This window comes from Parambassis ranga, chromosome 19 (assembly GCF_900634625.1).
Source record: "Parambassis ranga chromosome 19, fParRan2.1, whole genome shotgun sequence".
Taxonomy (NCBI): domain Eukaryota; kingdom Metazoa; phylum Chordata; class Actinopteri; family Ambassidae; genus Parambassis; species Parambassis ranga.
Window position 1 is genome coordinate 9,058,033 of NC_041039.1, and position 27,361 is coordinate 9,085,393.

The 27,361-nt window shown below is 44.2% G+C and overlaps 1 protein-coding gene across 30 annotated transcripts in view; it reads left to right on the forward strand.

Moving 5' to 3' along the window:
- Positions 1-27,361, forward strand: part of tcf7l2 (transcription factor 7 like 2) — an 80,362-nt gene that overhangs the window by 16,343 nt on the left and 36,658 nt on the right. For 18 of the 30 annotated variants that reach the window (XM_028432025.1, XM_028432030.1, XM_028432021.1 and 15 more), the window contains exons 4-5: positions 10,799-10,900; positions 17,041-17,100. In XM_028432025.1, coding sequence (XP_028287826.1) covers positions 10,799-10,900; positions 17,041-17,100 — 162 coding nt within the window. The remainder of the gene's footprint in view (positions 1-10,798; positions 10,901-17,040; positions 17,101-27,361) is intronic. The other 12 variants (XM_028432029.1, XM_028432017.1, XM_028432027.1 and 9 more) reach the window with 1 other exon arrangement.

Sequence of the window (27,361 nt, forward strand, 5' to 3'; positions counted from 1 at the left end):
TTTTCTTCTAGACATACAGTATGTAAAGTGACCTTTTTCTTCCCCTGCATTCTTTCTGTCTCACATTCTCTTATTTCTCCATCAACACTGCTCATTATATGATGCATGTCACTGGCACCCTCCATACTGCCTCAATTTCTGTGCTTTTACTCCAACTCTCAATGCCATGCTTCTTAAGGAATCTGTATCTTGAAGGATAGGACAAATATCACTGACAGGAAAGCTATGAATGGGCAGACTCCTGTATGTATGATGTGTAGCTGTCTCTTTGGCCAACATCCATATTTACCTTCAGGATTTTCTCTTTCTAAACACTTCGATGTCACTTCCGATGTGTAAATGTGGCAGGGTGAAGGCTGGGGACTGGTCCATGTCAAATTCAGGTGTGTACTCCTGGCACGCTCTACAAGCTGGTTGGCTGGCAGACTTGTGGATGGAGGTATGGGAGGGGTGCTGGAAAGCAGGGAAGGGAGACTTGGTGCATGTGAGGGGAGGGTGTGGGGGGTTGAGATCGACAGGATACGTGGGAAGGAAGGGCTTGCTGTCAGCCAGCTGGACCTCTTAATCCTACAGCCTTGGGGAGACAGTGTGAGAGTGTGTGTTTGTGTGTGTGTGTATATGTGTGCGTGTGTGTGGATTGCGTTTGTCTCGTAGAGATTTGTCAATTTTAGCACACCTCTGCTCCACTCTTTGGCCCAGCTGAGCCCACAGTATGTGTGTATGTTGTGTGAGTGCTGCAGTGGGACACAACCAGGATTTCATGTGCGCTGTGTTTACTGTAGTCCTCGCTTTAACGGCACACTGTATATTTATGTCAAGATGACACAGTCTCTCACCCCCTTGATGTTGGAGAGGAGAGGAGCTGGGGGTTGGTGCGAGGTGGAAGTGAAAGGGGAGGAAGAGGAGGAGGAGGAGGGGGACGAGGGTGGAAGTTGTGAGGGCAACAAACACTGCCAGTACCCCCTGCTCCACCCATCCCATCCCATCCCATCCCATCCGGCTCCCTGCCTTCACGCCCAGCCGTTTGAGCATCAATCTCCTGTTCTCTAAAAGTTGCGTGTGCGCACTTTACCCAGCTCTACGTCACACCATAGCTAACTGGCTGATTGCATCATCCTTGTCATTCATTAGACACAAAACATACTATTTAACCACATTCCATGCAAGCTTCCTCTCTCTCTCTCTCTCTCTAGCTCTCTCTCTCTGCCCTGTTCTCTCTCTCTTTTGGCGTAGACTTTTGCATATATAACAGGCTGGCAGGCTAAGAGCTTGGGACTTCCCCACGCCACACTCCAAGCCTTTGATCCTTTGCTTTGGAGGTAACATCAAAAGGAAAGGCATAGAAAGGCAGCTACTACTGTGAAGTTCAATGTTCAACTTGATGGCTTGGCTGAGGGCTTTTTTTCCCCTCTCTCCTCCTACCCCCCCTCCCTCTCCTCCCTCCTCCCGTTGCTCCCTCGATCCCTTCACTGCATCCCTCAGCTGACAAAAACACACAGTTTGTAGCCAAGGGTTTTTTGTGTGTGCCTCTGACCTCACCTCCATAGAACCTATCTGACATAAAACAAGATCCTGTCCCCATAAAAACTCAGCTATACACATGGTGTATACAAAGATTCAGTTGTTTTTGACAGAGGTAAAAGGTGTGGATCCGCCTGGCTAGCCCTTCCCTCCCCTGTTTGCCTTTTCCACTCTGAGAGTAACATGCAGCATCCTATATTGCAGCTTGTTGCATCAATGCCAACAGACCCATTGCCGAAGCGATAGTAGATAGGTTAGCAGGAAGAAAAGGGCATCATGCATGTCGGCATTTGTGACGGCCATTATTTGTAATTTCCTAAACTGGCTATCCAACATTTAGCATCACACACCATCATTTGACTGTTATGTGGAGGTGAGAGAGAAGTCAGGCATTGCACTTCTATTTCTAGCTCTCTTTTTCCATTTGTTATTCAACTATTTGTGGCACTTTTTAGTTTTATGATCAAGTTCACCCTATTTTTAAACTGAAGTTACTAATGTACATGCTGCTAATACGATACAAGGTGCTAAAATACTAGCGCACAAGTCTGCATTCAATATCACAACTGTACCAGAAGCAACACACACTGGGAAGTACTGTACCCCCCCAGGTGTTACCTTACTTTGTTGCAGATCAGAGTTCTATTATGGCCAATTTTTAACTCTGCCTTCCACTGCATTGATGCGAATGTGTATAAACACATTTCAGACAGGGACGAGCGTCTTCTTCCTTGACCCTTACTCTCTGCATCACTTTCTCAGACTGTGAGGAAAAAAAGAGAATGTTAGGAAATTCTCAGACACGGAGAAAGACCTTCCCTCACTCCCTCAGCTTTTTTATTTTTTTGTATTTCGCTGCTTTAGTTGCTGACACAGGGCACATACAGCTTGCAATCACTCCTTCACTGCAAAACAAACGATTCTCATAATGAATGCTCCAACCGAGTTTCCTATGCAAACTCTCTAAATTAACGAAGTATCAGATGAAGCCATGCATTGAAGGTCAAAGCCAGGTTCCTCTGTGGTGTTTTCAACTGTATTTAAATGACACAGACTTGATAAGGACATCTAGAAAGCTGAGGTGCTCCACTAAATGCTTTTCGTCCTTTATGAGCTTCCCTGTCTGACTGTGCCAATTAGCAAAGGCGTGTGGCCTGCTTTTTCTTCTCCTCTTTTTCTCTTTTTCTCCTGCTCTAACTCTCTTTCTTGATAGACGCTCTCCCTGTCATGCTCCTGCACTCACACACACACACACCAAGCACACATTTGGTGTATCATTAGCTTAGTGTGCGGGGAGGCGTGCGAGCCTGGGCTCTCTCCTGCCTTATCTCCATGTCAATCACAGCGTGTGTGTGAACATCAGTTGTAATGATCTCCATCCAGCCTGTCGGTGCGTGTTAGCGCCTGGCTTCCTTCGCCCCCGGAGCAAGCCGTTCCCTAGCTAATAGATGCAAAATTAAGCTGATCAATAGATGGCCTCAGCTCATTATTGACATGTTATCGCGGCGTGGGATTTTTGTCCGGGGGTTTTTATAGAGAGATGCAACACAGGAGGAGTGAAAAAAAAAAAAAAAAAAAGTTGGCTATGTTCTCCAAATGGCCCAGGCCACTTTATTTCAGCCAGATGATATTACATTAAGCTAATTTATTCTCACTCAATTTTATGCATGTACTATTTTAGATGCTTAAGCCTGTACTGGAAGTGTAATCGTCGGCTCAGTGGTAGGAAATGAGATGGAGACTTTGTAAAACGCCATATTAAAGATTCATCAATAATTGGCATGTGTGCCGCTGTTTGTGTTGCGGGGGAGGAGGGTGGAGGGGCTCTTATGGACGGATCACCACGTGATTGAGCTAAGTGGTAATTAACTATGAGAGAGGTGTGTATGTCTTTCCAAGCCCGTGGTTACAGCTGTGTGTATTCATGAAGATGCATGTGCTCTGGTGTGTCATGGAAGGTAGGGATGCAGAGGGTAAGGCTGCGGAGGGAGGCGGGTGGGGGCACAGCTGACAGAGTTGATTTGGAGGTGAGTGCTGGGGCCATGTGGTCAGGTCATGGAGGTATGGAAGGGGGGTGACTCTAGCCCTAGTCACACTACCGTCTCCCCTGACCCTCTTCAGGTCTTATTGTCTTGGAAGCATCTCCCATTTTAATGAGCTCCAATAACCAAGTCCTTATTACTTATTTATTCATTAAGCTACCGTGGCAAAGCGGCAGTATCCCACTGTGTGAGTGTGCATGTAATTGCTTGTGTGGATTTTTTTTCTACCTTTCATATCATAGTAAATACCATGTTTCGTAACAAGAATAATAAGTTAGGTTAAAGCTAATTGAACCTAAAATAGATAGCTTAAAGCTGATGAATTACCCTAGTTGCTTGGGTTACAAATCCATAACCTGAAACCATATCTGAGATTTTAGTCGAAACCCTTAAAATCCTGGGCTTTAGGTATGCTGAGGGAGTAGGCCTCATGAATATGGAGGCTGATCTGCTTCAAGGTGTATGTGCAAGTGTGGAAGAGATGCGAAACGATCTGAATGTTTGTTGGTTTCGTATAATTCTTTTGTAAGGATTAATTGCCTGTTGGTATGTGTGTGTGATGCCTTCGACATAACGCTTTCTGATTGATGAATATGCGTAGGTGGAATTGTGTGATAGCACATAGTGTTTTTCACAATATCGGAAGTCTTTGTGAAGCTTGAGAGTGTACACATTATCTCCCTCTGAGGCATGTTTCATAGCTTCCTTATATCCAGTCTACCGTTTAACTAATTCATAGTGAACTCTCGCAGAACAAAACCAGACACCCAACATCAAGGGCAGGCGTTCAGCTCTCCTCCAGCACAATACCAAATACAGCATTCTCAGGCAGAACGTGGGCACTGCAATCGGCTTACTTTTCTCCCTTAGCAGAGCTCAGCTGCTGCTCACCTTTTTAACTCTCCCCTCCACACCCCTCAGCCTGCTTCCTGCAAACAAAGGTGCAGCGTGTAGTACGGTGCACGAGTTGCCCAACCTCTTCTCCTCCCACCCCCTAGCCCGGCCTTGCGTAAGGGGCTCAGACACACCTGGGCCTGTAGACGTGTCTGTTCACCTCCATGTAGCCTCTAAGTAGGTCAGTGTGTATGAAGACTCCAACCAGGAAGGTCCAGGAACTGATCTTTGCCCTGTCAATATGTCAGCTTGCTTCCACTGAGCTGAGGGTCTTTGACTGCCTGCCTTTAATAATCATGCTAATTAAATTATACAGGATATCTGTATGAACACAATTCACATTTGCAGTGAATACACTTTATTTAATTAAGACGATTCAATTAAGCTGTATTTCTTATCATTGCATAGCCTCCCGGCTCATTTGAAACCTCCAACTCCAACCCTATGGTAACCTAGAAGAGTTTTATATATATAAGGAACGGAAGTGGAAGAGGCAGTCAGATAGAAGAGCAGTGAGTGTGGCTCATGCCTGAAAGAAGAGGCATTCTGCTGCTGAGCCTGATGCTAAAGGTGCCAGAGTGCCTGTTCATTAGCGTGGCTGATGGACTAGCCATCTCCTGCTGGCCCTCACCCCTCTCTACCACTATTTTTAGAGCAGCCAACAGATACTCTTAATGACACAGGACAGTGGTAAAAGGGGGAGGGGGTGCAAAAGTCAGAAATGGAACGTTGTTTACTTCCTGAGACTTGCTGAGAAGTTGGTGTGTCGTAGAATGCCATCCTCAGACTCTTCGAGAACTTTATAAATGCATGCTTAAGTGTGTGTATGTGTGATCTTCACTACACCCTGTCATCATGCAATTATTTTAAGGTAGTACAACTACATTAGTAGTAGGTAACTACATTACACTTGTACACAGTTTTGGTTTAGAAAAATGTGTCAGCTATGTGTGTTGTGCAATCCTATGAAACTCTCTGGTCAATCAGCTGGTGTTTGAACAACACATTTGTCCACACCTGCTAAATAAACAGTGTCAGAGCAAAGCAATACTTATCTCATGAAGCAGTGTTTAGGAGAGCGAAACTAACTTCCAGAACAGCGCTGATAATATCAAGTGTTCGTGGATGCAAGCCTAAAGAAAGGACACAAAACAGTGAAAAAATAAGAACTTCTAACCTTTTTATCAATACTTTTAAATGATATTTTCAACAATAGCAGTTTCACAAGCCTGTTTCTGCAGCCTCATTTCAAGGGGTGAGCAAAGTTTGAGTTGGGTGGAGAGGAAGGTCACGTGCACATTCCCCCTGTGGGGGGAAAAAAAGGCTTATATGAAAGTGTCAGGCTGAGTTTTTCTGCAAGAAAGAGAGTGAGAAGGGGAATTTGAGGTTGAGGTGGAGATTGTTGGCAAAGGGGGGGAGGTGGGGTAGGAGGTGAGGAGGGGAGGTTTTGGATCAGGTCGGCGGCCCCAGTGCTGTCAGGGCCAGTGGAACCCCCAAGCGGTTCTGGCTTTGGAGTAAATATGGGCCCAGCGGACCCCTTCCTGCCCCAGGGCACACAAACCCCAGGCCTTCCCACATTTCACTTTTATTTTCCTGGTTGCAAAATGCCTCTGGCTATCAAAGCAGGTGGGGTGCTTTTTTTTTCTTTAATATTTACTCATAAAATGTGCATTAGTAGAACCAAAGCAGCCGTGATGGGCCCTCTTGTGTTGGCTAACTTTCTCTCAGTTTTGTCAAGGAATTCATGCACTGCTTCTATTCTGTTTGCACTAAACTCTCCAAAGAGTGTATGTGGAAACAAACTCCACTGTGAATCATTTAGCTGAGTGGGATTTAAAAGGGTCTGTGTTAAGCTTATGCCTTCCTCAGAAAATTACTTTCTCCTCCTTAACAAATTGCGTGTTTGCATGCGCTTGCTTCTTCTCTTGCACCTGTGAGTGAGGACAAAGGCTGCCTGCATTATCCGCAACAGATCAAGACAATATGCTCAGCTCTCGTTTTTAAAGGGATAAAATTGTAGTCAAACTGGATGGACTAATCTTTTAAGCTCTGTGCAGTTTACTTGCAGAGCTTTGAATGGGCTCCTCTTACTAGCCTTGATCATTTCAGACTTAAATAAAGCTCTTTATAGTTGCAGTCTGATTGGTGTAATCTGCAAGCTGTCAATCCCATCTCTATGCTCTCTCCCAGAGGAGCTCCGGGGCCAGTCAACCATGGGATGTTCAAATATGGGTGAGCCTTGTTGTTCAGGTGTGAATAAGGGCTTAAGCGTGTACAGTATGTCAGGACTGGAATAAGGAGGGAGGGGAGGCACTGTGAATGAATGTACATGGGTTATCTGCATACGTACCCTGTGTAGAGCTATGTCATGTCTGTGAGATGAAGCGGTCACAGATGGCCTGAAGATCTGCTGGACTCTCGAGAGCAACACCCAGCATCCATATGCTGACTCTAAACCCAAGCTGTGGTCTGTCTGTCTTTGTGTGTCTGTCCCCCCTCCGATGTCACATTGCTCACATGGCTGAAATATTTGATGGAGCCCCTATTGGTCCTTATCATTTGTCCTATGGTCCCCTGCTGGAAAGTAGACCCGTGTTTTGAAGCCACATTGGTACATAAGGAGCTCTATTTGTTTGATTGGTCTCAAGCCCTTTGCTCTTAATCCAAAACAAAACGGACAAGCTGCATGGTGGCTGCTGTTCCAGCCGCCGGATAAACTCATCAGATGGGAGGGAAGCTTGTTGACGAGAAAAAAGCACAACAATCCTTCAATATCTCTCAGTCACACTAAAAAAACATGGTCTGAATGTCTCTGCTTCTTTGTCAATAGTACACATTGATGTTTGGTTAATGTTTGATAGGTTTATTTTTGGGAAGATCACAGTCGAGCACTGGTACCAGAGAAGCCTGTTTAAGGCCAAATTGTTTCAGTGCCAGCTTGTTGAATTAGTAACAACGGTGGTGGAAGCCGATGTGTGGATGTGTGAGGGTGAAGTGTGAGTGCTCAGGATGTCCCTCTATTTGGCTGCTTCCCCCTCTGCCCTGAGCTGTGGCACCGGGACCAGGGACCTGGCTTGTTTTCACTGCGCTGACGGTGTGGATAGCGCTCTGTAGCTTATAAGATACTGGACCTTGTTACACTGATCAGTGTTGTTAAAGGGCATCTGCTTAAACATAGGATGGTACCAAAAAATTAAAGAATTAATCAGAAAATCAATATTAAATCAGGACTGGTGCATATATTTTAAGACTGGGGAAATCCCTTTGCAAAATTTATAGATTAAATGGTTTATTAAAATAATAATAACTTGTAGCTGGTTATAAGCAACCTGACACTCCCATCGGCAGTCCCCTCCTTTTGCTTGGGAAACCAGTAGACGACAGCAAAATCGGGACAGCGAGAGTGAGTTCATCCCTCTGTAAGAATTTAGAGGACTCCCTTGTCTTTCACTTCATCAGAGACAATTGAGTCATTCAGCTCCCATTGTGGGGCTGGCCAGGCAAGGAGGGGTGCAGGGTTGGGGAAGAGAGCAGGGGGCATGTGGGTTGGGAAGGCTGAAAGGGAGAGGGAAGAAGGAGAAGCTGTCTGCCGCACTAACCAGAGCTGCAGCACGACCACTGGCTGGCTCTTGCAGGGTGGGGGTCTGTCAAGGGTGGAGGGGGGGCTGGTTAGTGTTAGTGTGTGTGTATGTGTGGGAGCGGGGGCAGGAGAGACAGAGGAGAAGAGAGAGTTATCCTGGAACTCCGGAGCAATTTGTCACATTGGAATGGCTCTTGAGTTACACGGGGGGCCCCCTCATAGCAGGAGAGTTTTCAGGTCGTGAAGTGGGGAAACGGGAGGGGCTTGGAGCAGCAGAGCGGGGTCAGGGGTCATGGCCTACTCAAGCCCAGGCAGTGTGTCCGTTAGCAGGGCAGACAGGCGGGTGGAGAGCAAGGCAGGAGGCCAAGAAAGGGGGTGGTCGTAAAAAGCCCGGTACTCACCAAGGCTCTGTTTTCCTCAGCATGCTTATAAAATCTGCAGCAGAGATTAGTGTGTGAGAACATTTGCAATAGCAGCGCTGAAGTGGAGCCACTTGTCAGGGCATGCGCTCCAACACCCTCCCTCTTCTCAGTCTTTTGGTGTCTTGCTATCCCCGTTGCCACACTCGGGGTGTCACCTTCACGCTCGTCACCAAGCTCCTCAGAATGTCTGCCCGTTCGACCCCTTTCTCCTGGCTGCAGCTGTGTTTAATATTTGCATGTGTGAGCATGTGTACACATGCACACGCGATGGCAGGACTTTCCCATGACTGGGTTCACAATTCCCCTTTCTCCAGCACTGCCCCGTCTTTTAGCCCCTCTGGCACCAATGGACGCTGTCTTGAATTACCTCATAGATGACAGCAGTCCAGTCACTCTCCTCCTCCTCCTCCTCCTCCTCCTACTCCTCTTTTACTGTTACAACACCACTCTCCTCCTCTCGTGCCCTTCATGGCAATTAATACCCCGTGTGGGGGGTCCATACAAACCCACAAGACCTCAACTCTGGAGTTTTTTACAACCTTTCCTTTTTCCACTCGTAGGACATACAAACAAGCATAAACAAACCCAGTTTTTTTTTTTTAAGCAGTAATAGCCATCGTTGGGTCATAAATGAGTATAAGCGGCGGAAAAAGACCAGGCTGCAAACAGTTTTTTCCTTGCATGGGCTGTAACCGAGGACATGGAGTCAATAACTCCCTCCAGCGTCTATCACTGGCAGGCACCCCACGGTGAACTCTTCACTAATTACCACTGATTTAGACACAGTCTCAGGAAGGGTCGCGACACACTCCCTCTCTGACCAGCACTGACACACACACACACACACACACTCTGAGACATGCATACAAACTAACGGTCACCCTTGCAGGATGGCAGTACAAGGAAATTAAAGCTGCATCACAATAATGCTACCAGCTTGCGCCTCTCTGTATTATATTGGGGGAATGGGTGACAGTAGGGAGAGAAGTAAGACAATCCACTGTTTGCATTTTATGATCATGTCAAAGGTTTATGTACAAATGGTATTATAGACCCAGCTCCAAGTTGAAATCCACTTGACAGATCTTTTAAGGTGGTGTGTAATTACTTCACCAAATTTTAATGAGTGTCTGTGGCACCAAGGTTACAATACCCTCCTTTGCACTAATTAGCCAGCACCAGTGATGGCTCCCGTTCTCTTATTTTGTTTCTTGAGACTAATCTGTTTTTTTTCTGCTGCTACAAATTGGCATTTAGAAATATGTGCACCTTTCAGTACAAGTTCTACAGTGAACTCTGATTGTTTATAAAGTTATAGAAGATGATATTTCAATGTAGGGAAACTGAGGAAACCAAAAGTTATTGTTTTTACGCTCTGTTCACATCAGCTTCCCTTCCTTTAAAATGTTTAGGTCGTTCACCTCGCAGCTGAAACAGCTGCTGTGACCTCTCTCCCTCAGACTAGGTGGCTGTGACATTGATAAGCAGAGTTTAGACGACATACTCTGGCAAAGTCAACACAGGGCAGTGCGAAAAATTCAATGTCTTTAATGAATTATGAGCAAATGTATGATGGTCGAGATGTCTTTCTGCTTGAACAGGTACAAGGTAGTCCAACACATCCGATTGTCATCAAATTAAAAAAGGCCTCCACCCAGTTTATTACACAGACAGATGTTTCTCATGACCCTTGTTTCTGCTTATCTGGATTTGTGTGTGTGTATGTGTGTGAGAGAGAGAGTGAGAAGGTGGGGGAAAGACAGACAGGCTGACTTCTGATAGAGGCCAAGTCAATCATTTATGGGCACAGTCAGGAGGTTTAGCCTCAGAGGAGCGTGGTGAGACGCCACACTTTGTCTGTTTTATGGGCTCCAATAAAGAAAAAAGTCTGACAACAGCCACATTTATGACGTTAGATCATCTTAAAGCTTTAATCTGTGTACAGTACAACCTGGATCAGCCCTTCTCCAAATAAGTGACTCATTGAAATTCAGAATCAATCATGCTACTTACAGTTAGGGGAAAAATATCATAAAAATCTCTGCCTATGAACACTTTGTGCTGTATATTTGAGAAACAATAATACACTACTACTGTGTTTACTCCTGCTGGACTCTCCGATGCATGCTCGAGGCCATCCTCACCCCCTCTACCATCCGCCTTAAGATCTTTATTTGCTTTTCCATGTTTTTGAGTTTCCACACCCATACACTTGTCAAGAAATGTCGTCTCCCTTTTTTTGTCTTTATTATTTATTTTTTTATTTGTTCCTTTTGGTTTCTGCATTGTTAACATGTTTTGTTTCTTTCTTTCCATTCTGTTTCCTTTCTGCCATTCAGTACCTACAGATGAAATGGCCCCTGCTAGATGTTCAACCAGGAGGTCTTCAAAGTAGACAAGCACTTAAAGATGCCAGGTCCCCGTCACCGGCACACATCGTTGTAAGTAATACTCTGCTCGGTACTTTTTCTCTTTCACCAGCTCCTTTCCCGGAAACACCCTGCATTTCCTTCTCTCATCCATTTTGAGTGGATATGTGTTTACCCTTAAACCCAGTCTCTAACACACATTTGTGGGCATTTTGACAGTGGCAGTTTTGTGGGTCCCAGAAAAAAAGGGCTTTTGTCTGTGAGTGATCGGAGCACTGGTGGTTCTTTGAACAGCCTTGTCACCTGTAATCTTAGAGAAAATGATAACCAGGGCAGGCTAGCTGAATGATTATGGAAAACTGGTCTCACGTTGACAACTTTTTTTTTGCATCGGAATAAGCTAATACTGGCCTGCTAACACGCGGCCTTTGAGGGAAGTGTGGGCGTTCCTTCAACATTGATTACCCTATCCATGGAGTTGGAGGAGTACTCTGGCAGGAGAGTTGGCTGGACAGCCATAGGGGCATATGCAGTACATACAAATAACAGAGCATCCACCCCAGGCATGTCAATATCTAACAGCTCTAGAATGAACTGTTGAATGTGAACTTAGCAGTTAGCCACAGGCTTAAAGTTTTCAGGAGGTCAGCGGAGAGGTTGAACATAGGGAGGTGTTCGTATGTGGTCAAAGGGTTAGCGAGCCAAGAAAATCAATGAGAGTGGGGATAGAGCAGAATTAGCGAGGTGACCATTAATGCCCTGGGCCAGGATTGGCTCAGTTGTTACTTTTGTTTTGGACTCGTGCATCAACATGTTGTTATGAAAATAATTTTTTTTTTTTTTTAAAAAAGCACATCATCAGAAGAGCAGAAGAGCCTTCCAAGTTTGAATCTCCAGTGGAAATTGTTTAGTGTTGGAGCTAATATTTCACATTTGGCCTTTTTCCCCCCGTTTTTGCACTCTGTGAAACGACACCGTTAGTTTTCGCCACGGCTCTGGAGCTCACAGAGGAGGTAGTGATGATTTTTATCACACAGATAATAAGACACGGTGTCCCTCTGAGTCACATTTGACATTTGATCAGTTCAGTTACTTTTATGGTCTGTAATAAATACCGTCTCAAACAGTTACTCAAAAGCTGGCTAACCACGGCCTCCTTGGTATTTTGCCCATTTAAGTTAAGCACATCTTAAAATAGCAGGAGTTGACAAGGCTGTTTATTTGAAACAGAAACCTTGTCAAAAGTTGTGTTTAAGACAAAGCGCAAGCGGTGACAGTGTTGCTCTGAACAAAACAAGCACAGCTAAGGCCCTCCTTATCTTCCTCTGCGATGCTAGTGTTATTTTTATACCAAAGAGTTCAGGGGCCTCTTCTTGCTCTGTTATTTTAGGAGACGCTGAGCCAAAGAATCCCAACTCCTGTGAAGTCATTAAACTGGTCGTAGGCAGCAAATGCTGCAGGTAAATACTTGAGGTTTTATCCTGCAATGAGTCATATGGCTGTAAATATTTACCAGCTCACTTATAAACTCCTGCTGTACCATTCACTTTATTTCAACCTGCCAGGGAAGTTTGAGCAAAATGTTACATCTCTGACTTTTTTTTTTTTTAGAAAATATTAGTGACATCATGCACACATTTCTGTTAATATATATATTAGAGTGTTTAATAGCGAAGAATAGGGTGCTAAATACAAACATGTTTTTTTACAACATACAGATGCTGGTTTACAACTCCAGCAGTCAGTCAAGTGTGTTACACTAACAGGCTTGGCAGCAAACAGGCAACAGCTAACTATTCATCAGAAGACTGGCTTTGGGGCAGAAACAAACATGAAACAACAAAGATGGACAACCAGTCTGATGTGAAAAAATAAGCGTGCACATTTCTGAGGCACAAACATCACACAACAACAAAATGTTGTGACTGTACTGAGTCAGATGAAAACACGAGTTGAGGTTAGTGAGATGTAAATCAAGGTGAGGAGAGGCGGACAGTGACCATTCAGATGGAACAGAATCTCGACACCTCAGTCATATGGCAGTTTTATGGTTTCTAAGCAAGACACAATCCTGAGCGATAACATGCTGGATGAGGCTGAAGCTCAGAGTAAAGCCCAGACCTCACTTGATGTGGCCAAAATAAAAGTTAACTTTAGATTCTAAAGGTGCTTCTACACAGTTAGTGGACTTGGATTTGATGTTGTTGTTTTTTTCTTTCTTTCTTTGGGTTCTGAGAGAAGAACTAAAGCAGTGGGAGCAGTATTAAACACACATTGTGATTAGTACTGACACTGATCAATGTGAGGGAATATATTGTAATATTTGTGGTCATATTGCCCAACCCTAGTGTGATCTGTTTGATAGAGTACACAGGCTGGTAAGATCAGAAGCATTGCAGCATCGCTGCATAGGCACACAACCGGCTGTTAGTGCAAGTGATGAAATTGAATGTGAAGTGCAGCTTGTATTGTTGGCGCTCCTTCCATCCTGCTCCAGCATCCACCTCTGACTGAGAAGGAAGTGTGATCGAATGTTTCCCAGGTTTGCATCATACTGGCTGTCGTACATATAGAAAAGACAGATTACTGTCTACAGCATTGTGAATTCCACTGATAACCCCACGTGGACTCCCACAGGTGTCACTCAATCAGTCAAGTTTATTTATTTATTTTCTATTTCATACTACAAGATGTAGACCTGCATTGTTCCTGTATGTGTTCCTCTTTATCAATGGATTAGGCTGTAAATGTAAGTTTCCTTTTGTTTACAAATGCAAAGAAACATTCAAGCACCTTGACCTCTGCCTGCCAAGAGCACTAGCCGGCTGCATTGGCAGTGATAAGAAGCTGTTGATTGGTCTTCTAGATAAGAGTGATCTGAAGCCTGTGTAACCCAGAGACCGTTGAAACAACAATAGAAAGACTGTTGGAGATGGAAGGAAAGATATAGATGGCTGTAGATAAAGCCTCTGAGTTTGGTGGAATGTATAGAGGAGAGATGGTCAGGGACAGAGATGCAGACACATGGTTTCATTTCTCTCTGGAAGGCTCTGTTGAGGTAGAACGCTGGAGGATGAGCTGAGAAAAGAGGAAGTGACCTCACGCAAGCCGGTCTTTCTGAGGGCGCGCTGTATGCCCCTGTTTACCATGCCCTCAAAGGGGGCCATGCAGGGCCTTTTTGAAGTGCCTGACCGCCCCGCAGGCAGCCTCAAAACCTGCCGCTGCTGAACTTTTATGCCATTGGCTGAAAGTTATTCAATATTTATCTACCTATTGATGTGTATTTTTTGAGAGAGAGTCTCCAAGAAACACTTTTTATGCTGCAGCTCCCGAGGGAAAGATCACAAACAGGCCTTGCTTTTGTCTTTGTGGTGATGTTTTAATTTGTAGATACAGGAAGTAGCTTGGAGATGTGCATGTAGACAGTAATAATTGCATTAACCCAGCAACACAACATACCAAACCACATTGTTTTGTAAATCTACTGCTTAGACTGCATGTGTTGATAGCATCAACAGTAGTACAGTAAAGGTCTGTGCAGGCTCCTGTTTATGCTACCATGACATCATTTACCCCTAAGGGTCATCTGTTTCAGTTTTAGACATCACATCTGCATTGACAGCACAAGTCATTCTAACTGAATCACATTTTTTAACATACCTTTCTGGACAAAAGTGTGGAAAAGCATGGCCGTGTTAAGAGTATACTCACAACAGACTGCTTTCTGACATCCATGTGCATATACAGCCTCAGAGTCTAGAGTCTAGCCCCAGCTGAACAATGTCTCCATTGTTTTGTGAGGCTTTCACTGGCAGCAGGGGACGGCTGGAGTGTTAACCATTTCCCAACTGCGCCTCACTATGTGTCATTGTGTGTGTGTGTGTGTCAAAGGTAGTGAAGCATGGGCTCAGGGATGAAGTGAGGGAGGGCACTCACTCCGAGTGTATGGTAATTAGTGTGGAGGAAGTGATGGAATCTGGCCATTTTACGGCTTGCAAGACCTCCCACCTGAGCCTTTACAACTGCTCAACATTTTACTCCCATTCAGATTCACCTGTTTCTGTGAAGAATGTGTGTTGGAAAGAGGGTAAAAATAAGCTGACGTTTTTGATATTATGAAAAAAATAAACCCGTCTCAGCTAAGCATTCAGAAAAGACACACCACAATGACTCTGTGGATCCCTACTATGGTCCAAAGGACTGCATAGACATGCGATTGCTACTCTAGGTCAGTGTTAGAAAAAGACAGGATCACATTCACCCTCCTTGACCACTTCTCTGTCCATTTTGGAGGTTTGGGGATAAAAGGGGCTTCCTGTGGTCTGAATGGACCGTGCACCTGGGCTGTCCAGACAATTGTGCAGAACTCTGGGAGGCCTAGCCTTCTCTGCTGTTAATGAGCGACCCCATGGTCAGCAGACACCACCCACACACTGTCCACAGGCTTTACCTAGGAGGCCTTCTCTGTATTCTGACTTATGCCGACCTTAAGCCGCTCTTTCCCTCTGCATTTTAAGCCCTTTTCCAAATAACCTTTTGTCTTCTTTCTGTGCATGCATCCCTCCATCCACCCTTAACCTTTGCTGCAATAGAAATCTCATGTCACACAGTTATTCATTCATTATTTGTAGTCTTCTTTGGGTCAAAAAAAGGTAGTATAATTTCTTATTTGATTATACCGTATCACATTATATACTGATAATTAATTTACATATACCATGATAAAAAGATGTATCCCTCAGATTTTCTTGGCACTCTGGTCCAGCCATCAAACAGAGGCATGCTGTCTCGCTGTCTCCTTCAGACAAGACGTTTGTTCTAGGGGGTCACGCTTACATCATCAGCTTGGGACAAAATCTGAGGCTGTCGAGACGTGGCGTCAGGCCCGGGAGCTGTGACAATGAAAATGAGAGCACCTCCGTCATTGTATCTGTCCAGCAGTCTGGACGGTGGCTTGTTCCCACAGACAATCCCACTCAGTGTTAGCTTAGTCAGCAACAATACCACAACAATGACTGAAAAGTCTAGTGGCTCCTTTGACTTTCAACAAAACATTTTTAAAGCACCAGCCAGAAAACATAATGTATTTTTATTTTATTTAGTGTACACTGAATTTGTGTTTGTTGAAAGTGTCTTTTTCCTCAATGTGCTGATAGCTTTAGGGCATTTGTTGTCTTCTTTTCCCGCTGTGGTATTTGACTGCTAAATAACCCTGTGAACTTGTGCCACCCCAGGGAATGTGTGACTTGGTGTGGACACACACATTTAAAAGGATAATACACATTTGTATCTTAAGTGTTTCACCAATAACCAGCTAGCTGTTATGAAAAGTTATCTAGTTGACCTGGGGGTCAAGCACAAGTACAAATAGAACCCACTGATCTCAGTGCACAGAAAGCGATCTGCACAGTAGCTTTTAGGCCCTGTTGCTTTTCTCTGCATGTTCTGGACTAGTGTGTCCTTTCTTCTGTAGGAAATCGATATTTCTCCCTTTCACCAGTTCCTTCTTCTCCTACTGGCCTGGATATTCTCCTGAGAAAGAGTTGAGATCTGATTTCTTACTTATGGGGACAGTAGAAAAAAACATCTATCTGCTAATCTTCTCATAACACAATTTTAACATTAATGCATACAATGAGGTGGTAAACGTATCAGAATGACTGCTTTGGGGACTTCCAAGTCAGCCGCCTGTCTAACTTTTTAAAATCAGATAATTGCAATTTTAATAATCGTAACACTCAAAAAGGCATAAATCAGATGCTCAAATGTTTTAAGCCAGTGCCAGACTTTGGTGGTGACAGTGGATCCCCAGATCAGCTGACTGCTGCTGTGAAGGTATGTGTGTGTGTGTGTAAAAGATAAAACATCCTACCAAAGTGAAACACTGCTCGTACAATCAGCCAGCCGGCACCAACAACCATGTAAGTTGGTGCAGAGCCAGTGTTCTCCCATTCTCTCTGTGTAAAATTACTTATAATAGGGCCGAACATGCACCCTGGAGAAAGCTGAGCCAGCAGAGATGAGGTAGAAGTTTAAATAACTAAAAAGCCAGGGGATGCATTATTTCCAGGGAGAACAGGCTGCCTTTTGCATAAAACCTGGTCGGCTGGTGTGTGTGTGTATGCAGATCTGTGTGTGTGTGTGAGAATAAACGGAGAGATGGAGAGCTGATATAATTGTGTGACTTGGGAACGTCCATCTTTGCCTTTCAGGGGCCCTTCTGCTGGGAATTCCCCGGACAGTCAGATCTGAGCCTTCACCAATTTCATTTGGTGAGAGACCTTTGAATATCAAAAATACATATTTTGGTTGATTCCACACACAAATTAACACCTGATAATTGATTACTTAAAGCAAAAAATGAAAAATCCTGGTGATGATGATAATAATAATCATGCTGTATTATGCTTTGTGCTAATTCAGTGCTGCTGCTTTGTTGCTCTTGTGCTTAAGGTGGTGGGAAAGGGGCTGTTTTGGATGATACATGCCTGATACATCTAACCACAGCGCTTACATCACATTTCACACCAGACAGCGACTGTCTAGCTTCCAGATGTAGTTAAATTGTTTTCTTGTTCAGCTGTTTTTGGGTCATTTCTGTGTTTTAAGGTCTATTTTATTTGTAATATGATCTCAGTTTCTGGATCATCCTGACACATTATTCTCACAACAGTGTATATTAAACAGATCTTTGTCCCATTGCTTATCAGCACTATGAGGCTAGTGATATGAACACAAACAAGTATCACAGTCCAAGCTGTAAATGAAAGAAAAGTGGAGCCTTAAGGTAAAGTTAAATCGTGTTTTTATTGCACAGCTGACATGGTGAGGACATCAGTAAGCCTTGTTGTGATTTGCTTCAGTCAGGCACTGTGAAGCTAAGAAAGAGGCTGGCATTACGAAGCCCAGAGGAGAAGTCTTAATCTCCTCTGAGACGACTGTGGCCCTCTGGATTGCCTACTTGAATTGTTTGACTAATCAATTGCTTGTTGATTTTGCACACTTTGGAGGGCCTTTTGTTGTTAGTAAATAACACAAGTCCATCAAAAAAAGAAAAGGTAAATTATGTCTGATTGTGCAAACAGCCTCTAATATCATGGTTAACATTCCTCTCCTCATGTCAGCTTGATGGCTCCCCCTCCTTCTCTCTCTCATACAAGTGCCTTTGCTAGAACTTGTTTGACAAGGTCTGGCAGGATCAACAATTGGGTGTGCCTCTCTGTCTTTCTGCATGTGTCTGCACTAGTGTGTATTAGTGTCCTTTAGGTGTGACTTGAGTTTTAGATGACAGGTAGTCAGAGCTGGCTCAGGCCATGTTACAAGTCCTGTGTGTTTGCATACAATAGTGTGAACCCATTTAACCCCGAGATCAGACTTGCAGGCTGCCCCGTGTGGAGGAAATAGATACAGTAATCCTAAATTTGTCATAGTTTATTTGTACTAAGAAGCAGGGTCAAAGTTTAGGATTGATAAGTAAGGATAATCTTAATTTGTGGCACAAATTTGACACATTTTCGACGATAGGACTATCCTCGCTTGTCTCATGAGTGACAGCAGCAGCTCCCTGCGCTACTGTATTAACACTGGAGGCTGTTTCACAGGGAAACTTGTTTTGACAGAACTCCAGGTGTCTCATTGTTGGGGATGGCATGGTTCAACAGATTTACCAATTAGCACTGGGCTGAGGGCACAGGAAGGGTGGGAGTGAGGAAGAGGGGAGGGAAGAAATGTAACGGGGCGGGAGGAGGGAGGCTGGATGAGGCAGATTTGGCTGCAGTGATGGAATGAGGTTTTAAGTGAGAGGGGCTGGTAGGGGAAGGTGTAGAGGGGAGGGGGGCGTGACCATACGGAGGCAGGCTGGAGTAAGGCGATCCTTGACCTCATTTTCTTTTCTTTTCCCAGCAGTAGTATGGAAGGGGCTGAGGTTTGAGCTGAGCCACAAAGAGGAGGGGGAGGAGAAGGGGTGCCACAAAGTGGCACAGCTGAAAGTTTTTATTTTTTTAGCCACTGAATGAAATTTGGTAGTTTGTAACATATTTGTGACAAACTCCTGGCACTTAATTGTGCTTTTCTGCTCTGCTAACACATGTCCGTCTGCTGGAGTGTTAATTTGTTTTTGCTGTCCCTGCTGGCTTGCTGTTCTCACTCTGGCAGAATTGTGTGGGATTAAACACAATGTTATTACTCTGTACTCTCACTAACCCTCTTTGTTATTCCTCATAAATATCTGCTCCTTTTTCCAGGAAGTTTGGAAGTGAACTTTTGAGAACAGGGTGAAGTGATTTAGTGAATATCCCAGGGGTTGTTCTGCAAAATTTAGAATAGTTTTGCCTTTTGATTGTTATGACGCTGACATGCACACTTCATTGCATGCCTGTTCTGTAGGCTGGCACATGAATTCACTGAAAAAAAGTGGGCTGAAAATATATTACTAGTGAACGTGTGTTTGCAGTATTGTGCTTCTTTCAAAATGACAACCTTTCAGAAAAGCTCCCTTTTCAGACGAGCACGCTTTTGTGTGTGTGTATTTGAGCCAACTAATCACAACAAAGAAAAGTCAGGCATTTTCTGTATATAGGAAGCTGTCACAAACACTGTGGTGAGAAACAATGCTGAGGGATTGACTGTGGGATGAGTTTAAAATCAGGGATATCATTTTGGAGTTTAATTTTAGGGACATCATTTATTTATCTCTAAGTGGTGAGCATCATCACCGTCAAAAACAACGCTTACAGAAATACCATAAATGTTCATTTCAGACACAGGGAGCGGTGTTAGGCATGTCCTTCTACCTTAGGCCACAGACTTATCAATCACTTCTCCCTAAAAGACTTTTTTTCCCTCTACCATACATTGAAACTCTTTATTACCAGCACTGATACCCATCATCTATGAGCCACCAGATAGTACTAAGCCTAAATTAAGTGAGACAATCATCTAAGAGTTCAACCATTACTGGAAGCCTCAGTCAGAACAGCGATCAATAATCCCAAACAAGCGGTTGCTGCATCCTTCTTTATAAGCTGCCTCATGGATGTCTCAGGTTTTATAATGACTTATGTCTGTTCTTTACATATAATACATTCAGCTTGTGATTGAATGTGAATGTGACAGATTTTTGGAAAGGGAGAGAAGATGGGGACTATAGTGGGGAAAGATTGAGGGAGGAGGGGGTATGAAACCCGCCAAATTCTCCAAAGAACAATTTACAGTTATGGATGAATACACTGTCGCAGTCAAATTTCAGCTCTGTGAGTGTGTGTGTGTGTGTTGAAGACGGTGGAATGCTGAGTGATTCCAGAGAGCACTTAAGCTGTCTTGAATTCACTTTTCTGTCCCTGCCTGTGTTCTAACAGGAAAGGGGGGCTCTTCTTTGGAGTTTGCTGGGGTAAACACTGGGTTTCTGCTTTCTGAGTCATTTAGCGCCGTCCTCTTGTCACCTTCCTCATATATTCTAAACAGCATCTTCTGGTTTGTCGGGGCAGCCTGAACGAGACTAACCCCCCAATTTATTTGATTTTGTTCCTCTCGGCAGTTCCAATGAAGACCTATCTGAACTTTTCTTGGATTTGTTTGGCTCTGGTTTTGATGTGTGTGTTGTTATGTTTTTTTTTTCTTCTTCTTCTCCGTCTTCCAAGTGTGTGTAGTCGACAGTGTCTAAGTGCCTGGCCCTGCTTTTGTCTCGGCCTGGGGAAGGGATTTGATGTGATACTTATTTTCCTACTCAGTTTCTTTGAGCATTTTTTCTCTGCTTCTGTTTTTTTGTTTTTGTTTTTGTCTTTTCTAATAGTCCTGGAAGTTTGGGACACTTCTTTGAGGCAGGTGACGCTGTGATTTGACTGCTCCACTGAGGTGTGCACATGCTCCTGTATTTCTGTATTTATTTATCCAGCCTTTCAGAAAAATCTAATAGAGTGGGCTGTTAAAGCGTCACTGAAATCAGTCATGTAACAACAGGAGGGATGTGTGACGGGGTGAAAAGGAGACGGAGGAGGATCATCATAGCAGAGGTTTTGGATGAAGGGAGTGATGGCTGGAAGCTGACTGTATATGGGCTGTTTTTCATGGAAAAGAAGTCTAAACTAAGGTGTCAGACCACTTTTTCTCATCAGCGAGATGTGCTATAGACGCTCAGCAATGGCCAGACATCGCCTTCGAAAGATGCAGAGAAATGCATGCTGGGAAAAGAATAAACAAGCCTGTCACCAAACTTGGGAAGAATCCTTAGTGCAGCGCTACTGTCAAAAAGCAGCTTCCATTTCATACATTATTAACATTACCTAAACGCATTATTTGTGTATTTATTCATTCATTTGTCTTGTTAACATCCTCCTGGAGTAAGATAAACAGCACGGCCAGACTGGCTGTGTGACAGTTGTGTGTGAGATTTGAATAAAAAGCCCGGCAGCGTGATTGGAGCGAGACAGGAGCGGATTCTGTGGACACCAGACTTCCTCTCCAGGCTCATTAAGGGACAGTAAGGCGATGATGTCGAATCGGCACGCACTTTACCGGCCTGCCTTTTTCTTTGAACAGCATCGCCCTCTTATCTGCAACATGCTCTGTTCCTCCATAACAAGACGCTCCTACTCCCCAATGCACACACGCGCTCAGTCTTTCTCACACACACATTCTGCCTACATACACACTCTTCATACTTATTTAGTTTGTGTAGACAGAAAACTCTTAAGTATGTGGCTTGTCCACAGAATTTTGGCAGCTTTTGTTGTATTTTCTCCTACGCTATCGAAAAAGCCCAGTGCTTGTTTTGTTTTTTTTTTTTTTGTTTTTTTTGTTCCTTTTTTTCTGCACAGACATCACAAATGTATATTTTAATTGGAACTTTTGGCACTGTCTCCATCTTGTGTTGGAATGGCAGACAAGTGAGTGGCTGGCGAGGCCGGGAGGACGGGGCTGATTGGTGTGTAGCGAGGCGTGCCTAAATCAACTGGCAGCATGAATAGCTCGCTTGATTCTCACTGGCGTTCACTGGAATCCATGGCATTTTTTTTTAAACAAGATTCTTTCTTCGGGGAAAAAAAAGAGAGTGTGGAATAACCAACAAGGGAGAGAGAATACCTCCTGCTTCCTTGAAGCATGACTTCTCTTTTGTTTTGTTGGTGCAATTTACTTGCCTTTATGCCAACTCGCTTCTTGGTTCTTTTGTGCTTTTGTCAGAAAGAAATGGCTAACCTGTGTTGCTGCTGCACTCAGGCCATAGATTCACTCACTTAACAACTTCATGTAAATATTAGAAGGCTTATAACAATGTAAATAAACTAGTTGCCATAGCGAATTACCACTTTATCCTTGATTTTTCTATTTGACAGTATGCTAACTCAAAGAACAGTGGTTGGGATTAGTGGAGGAATAACAGCGATGGAAACAGTCCTGAAAATAATTTCAAATATCTGCTTTTTGAAGTGACACTGAGTCTTTAGACCAAAGCAGAGTTACACTATTAGGCCCCATTGTGAATGGATGTCTTTAATTCGCTTATGAAATAGTGATGTCATACTGGGCCATTCAAGTTTGACCAATGAGATAAATTCTGCCATACTTTACCGGATTCAAAGAAATTAAAGCAGCTTACTCAGAGTTCCAAGTTTTCCTGGAGATTTAATAAGCATGTGCTTTCATTTTAGAAATTTCTGCTTCCTGAAATTCCTGGATTTGAAACTGAATAGATCACCAACCCCAAATGACATGTTGGGCTTGTCTCCTGCTCCAGCGAAAGCTCACTTTGGCTCCACTGCGAGCAAACTAATGCAAACCACATGTTTGAACTGTGCATCTGCATAAGTACACACCTGTTAAAACTGTGGACAGTCTTCTACCTCAAACAGTAAATTCAGGCACACTCACGCCAGAGGCAGAGCAGCAGCAGAGCCGGGTCAGGTTGGAGTCATTGTAATTCTTCTTGACATAATGTAGTCTTTGTATCCGAGTGTGTGTGTGTGTGTGTGTGTGTGAGTGGAAAGACGACGAGGAGTGAGAATAGGAGAAAGATTTTGTGTGTGTGCAGGTGGGGTTGTATGAGCTTGTATACTGCATGCAAATAAGTGTTTTCCTGTGTATGTGTGGTAGTGGGCCTTTCTCTTCGGGGCTGGTAGTCATTGCTGTGTAATTACCTGGCCGTCTGCCACCGAGCCCCACTGGAGCAGAGACAGAAGTGGAGCTGTGTCTTACACAACATAAGGCAGCAGCCCGTTTGAACCACTGGCCCAGAGTTTGTTCAGCTGGAGGTCTGGACACAACACGGGATCTCTTGACACCCATTCAAGGTCAGGGGAACTTTGTAAAGATGGAATTCAAATAAAAAAGGATATATTGTTATTTTTTGTGTTTTAGGGTGACACCTTCAGGTCACATATTCTTTCTTTTTAGCTTTATAAACAATTAAAATATATAGTAGATAATAAAATGTTTTTAATTACTTTAAAGCAGAATATGAATGAATACAGGGCCATAGGCCAGAAAAGGTTGCGAAACGCTGCTTGACTGCTTCAGGGCTCTCAACTGACAGACACAGACGGAAACAGAGGCACCCAATCAGACAGCAGGACAAGCTACCAGACAGATTTATAGCATTGGCATAAAGAACATTTCTTGACTTGCATGTGACTCCTTACCAGAGCTTGAACCCTCTACCTGTAAAGACCAGCATCGTGGGTGCACAGCAAGCACTTGCCTGAGCTGTGCTAACTGTGATGTCAGCCTGCCTCTCCCGCCATTTTAATTGTTATATCTCTTCAGCCTTGATATGAGCAAAAAGGGAGACCTCGGCAAAACCTGGCACATCAAAGGCTACCTCCCCGAGTCTTACAAGTTGCCTGTCTCTTTGGAGGAGCCCAGGCTTTGGAGAGTCAGAAAAGGGGATTGGAGAGGCAGTGTGGATTCCCGGCTGGAATGAGTTTGATGGACTAATTGTAGCCCCCAGTGGACACAGGCACACATCACAGAGGGCTGGCAGAGTAGGGGGAGAAGAAACTGTGGATGAAGGAGCTGCAGTGACTGGCTGCTAGGATCTTTTCACATGGCCCTCTGCTTCCTTTGATTTCACTATCATGTCTTGAGTAAATGGATGTCATGAATATTCCCTGTCTTTCCTCAGCTGATTCTTAATGCAAACCTCTGTTGATTAGGCCTGCCCATCTTTGTATTTACGTCATCTGATTTGTGAACTCCCTATCAGAATGAATGTTTTCTCCATTAATGATGCAAGCACTGACCACCGAGTGCATGCCGGTCACTACTGACTGTACAGAATCAGAGGCTGAACCACAACACAACAAAGTACAGGCAAGCATGCACAGTGCCTCACTACCAACAACATTACCAACTGGCTCGACTGTAGTGGTGATCAAAAAGGCTCTCCACAGCTTTGAACAGTTTTCTTTTTTTCCCATCTGCATCAAAAAGAAATCAATAGCCAAAACTTTTGAGTGCATGTATCAGTTTTTACTCCCATCCCATTCCCCTCCCTACCAACCGTTTGGCAGTTGTACATAATGCCACAAGAGTAAAACACAGTTAAAAGGAAAAGGCACAAGGAGATGACACCAGCAAGAAAACAGCTTGTGTTGGGTAGGGCCTTGGGTGGGAGAAAATCAATGGGAGGGAACACTTCCATACACGGAAATGGCACAATGGGAGAGAGAGGAGGGAGTTTTTTTGTTTTTTTTTTTTTAACAGAAAAATGATGCATTTGTTTTACCCAGGGAGAGAAAAAGCAAAGATGAGGAGAGAGAGAAAAAATACTCTTCTGAACATCTTTTGAAAAAAAAAAAAAAAACGTTAGTTCTTTGGTGAGGTTGAGTTGTGTGGTTAAGGTTTGTTTTATCCAACTGTGCGGAAGCGTGTGTAGCTGTCTTTCAGGTCTCTTTTTAGTTGAGGCGCAGAAAGACTACTCATGGCATGTTCAAGGGCACTCAGTGGACACGGATGCCCTGCAGGAGGCGGAATTATGAATACAACATGAGTAAACAGACACCTACATATACTATTAAAATAGTAAGCCTAGTACTTGGCAAGAAACCATCTTAAGTAGTAATTTGAGCCAGTCCGTAGCAGTTCAACCTCACTCTTCTGAGGGTCATTGATAAAGACTTGTGAAAATCAGCTCTAATTTGCCTGATAGTGGAATGATTTGCACATTGGCAGTAATGTATTCCTGTGTGCATTCCTCCAGTACAACCGTTTTAGTATTCAGTTTAGTGATAAAGGATTTTTTTACACAGCAGCTGTGAACAAAGAATACAATAGCACACAAACTCGAAACACAATTCCAAGCCTGAGCCTTGAATGGCATTCAGACTTCAGTGTGACTGAGCGAACCCATTCAGTGGGAGTACGCAGCGGTTGAAGAGATGGTATCAAGTTGCCTGCAGATGGAGGTCAGTGTGACTGGCACAGTTGGCACCTTGGCACAGCAGCAGTGTGCAGCAGCACTCGTCTCTGCAAAGGATGCTGAAGGGTGGGTGGGTGGGGTGGTTGGGGAGGTGGGCTGGGGAGCGGAGCGTTCTTCTCACTTCTCCTTTTTTTTTATTGTCTGTGCTTCCTGTTTTGAAAGCCATTAAGGAGCAAATTTCCTCACAGCGAGAGGGGAGATGAAAAGGCCCGGTCTTTTGAAACATGTCCAAGCACAAATGTGAAAAAGAGGGGGAATGATAGCTATCTGTAAACATCTCTGTCGAGGGGTCGACGGAAAAGGAATTGTGAGGGGGAAAATGATACATTCATTTGCGTTCTTTTTGTTTTTGATTCGCTGATGAAAGAAATGCTGCAGTTTTTGTTCCAAGCCAGCTGTATTGCTCTTTTCACTACCACACTAATGTATCAGGGCAGAATCGCATAACTACACAGCCACCACCCCCTAACCCCTTTCCGAAAATGCTTTGTGACATCTGCATCCACACATGTCTGCATTCACTGTAGCCAGTGAGTATTTATAGATGAGTTGGTTTTGCTATCTATTGATCCCACTGGCTTCTCTCATCACAAAATTGTACTTTTAAGCAGCTTTTATGTGCCATCATAAAGGTAATCACTTATGTATTTGAACAGAGAGTACCTGAGGTCACCTGCTTAACCTGACCGGTTATGAAGACTTGATTATATCCTTGGCAATTCGTTCCATAACTGGTTAGTCATTACTGCTACAGCTGTCATTTATGTTTAGTTGGCATACAGCATATTTACACCAGTTTCCTCTCAGTGATGCTTGCCTAGTTTCTCAAGAGTAGCTGTAGCTTGGTGCTGCAGACTCTTCTCCTCCTCCTCCTCCTCCCTCTACCCCTCACTGCCCCCGAGCCTGGCCAGTCTGTGCCTCTTAATAAAACCGACAGGCTCTAATTGGGCTTAATTGCACCCTTCGGGCGTCGTCAAAAGGAGTGTTGCTAAACAAACTGCAGGGTCTGCAAGCAGGCCAGCCAGTCAACGGCGGCACATTGGCCGCTGAGCTCACGCTTCCATGTATGTGTACAAATCGCCAAAGCTGTTGTATAAAATGCTCAGCATATGTGAGTGTGCAATGGCACATTAGGAATGTGCCTGAGTAAGCATCAGATTTAATTGCGTGGGTGTATGTGCACCCATTTTGGAGGACTGCAGCAAACCATTCATTCCTCTCAGTGAGCCAAGTGAACAAGAGCTCACAAGTCTGAGAATCTTATGCATTCAAGTAGGCAGCATCACCTGACTGTGAACCTCTCAGCGCTCTCTGCTGCTAAATCGACGCCGACAGTAAAACAGAGTATGTCTGTGTCTTTGAGGAAGTGTCTACAACTCCAGGTGTCAGAAAAGCCTTTTAAATCCCTACTATTATAAAAAACCCCTACCAAACAAATCCCTGCCTGCCTTTCAGCAAAATAAGCAAGAAGATGAAGTACAGCTCTACATCCCAGTAGCACCACCTCCTGGTTAACGGACAGGGGCGACCATGATACTGGTTCCTTTTGGAACACGGTCTAATTCAGGGAGCTGAACAGGCACTGGCCACATGGGCCTTTGCTGGGTCACTGACCACAATCGATGAAGAGCTGCTGATGTGATTGAGTCATTGAAATGGCAAAGCCTAACCTGTGTGTGACCCTACAGCTGCGACCCACAAGGAAAAAGGGGAGAGATAGTCACAATGAGCACAGCTCAGTGCTAACATTCTTCTGGCTATTTGTTCCCCTTTGAGCTATTTACTCATTACGGCCTTTCTCAGCCTGTTAGTCTTCCCTAAAAGTTTGTTTTGAAAGCGTACAGCGCAAATTGAAAAAAAAAATTGCCACATTTCTGTTGTTCAGTGTACGAGCGCGGTATGCCAGGAAAGACATGGGGAATGAGGCATCCACTGTGTTTTTGTCCAGAGCTTAAAAGTCATGTAATGATGCAGTGGCTGAGCTGGAGGCCCCATAAAGACTGGAAGGGCCTCATTTCAGTGGCCTGCTGCTGCTCCAGTGCCTGAGTAGCAGACTCTGTCACCCCTTCTTTTAGGAAAAGAGGCAGAGCACATAATTAAGATATACAGCCCTGGGTGGACTG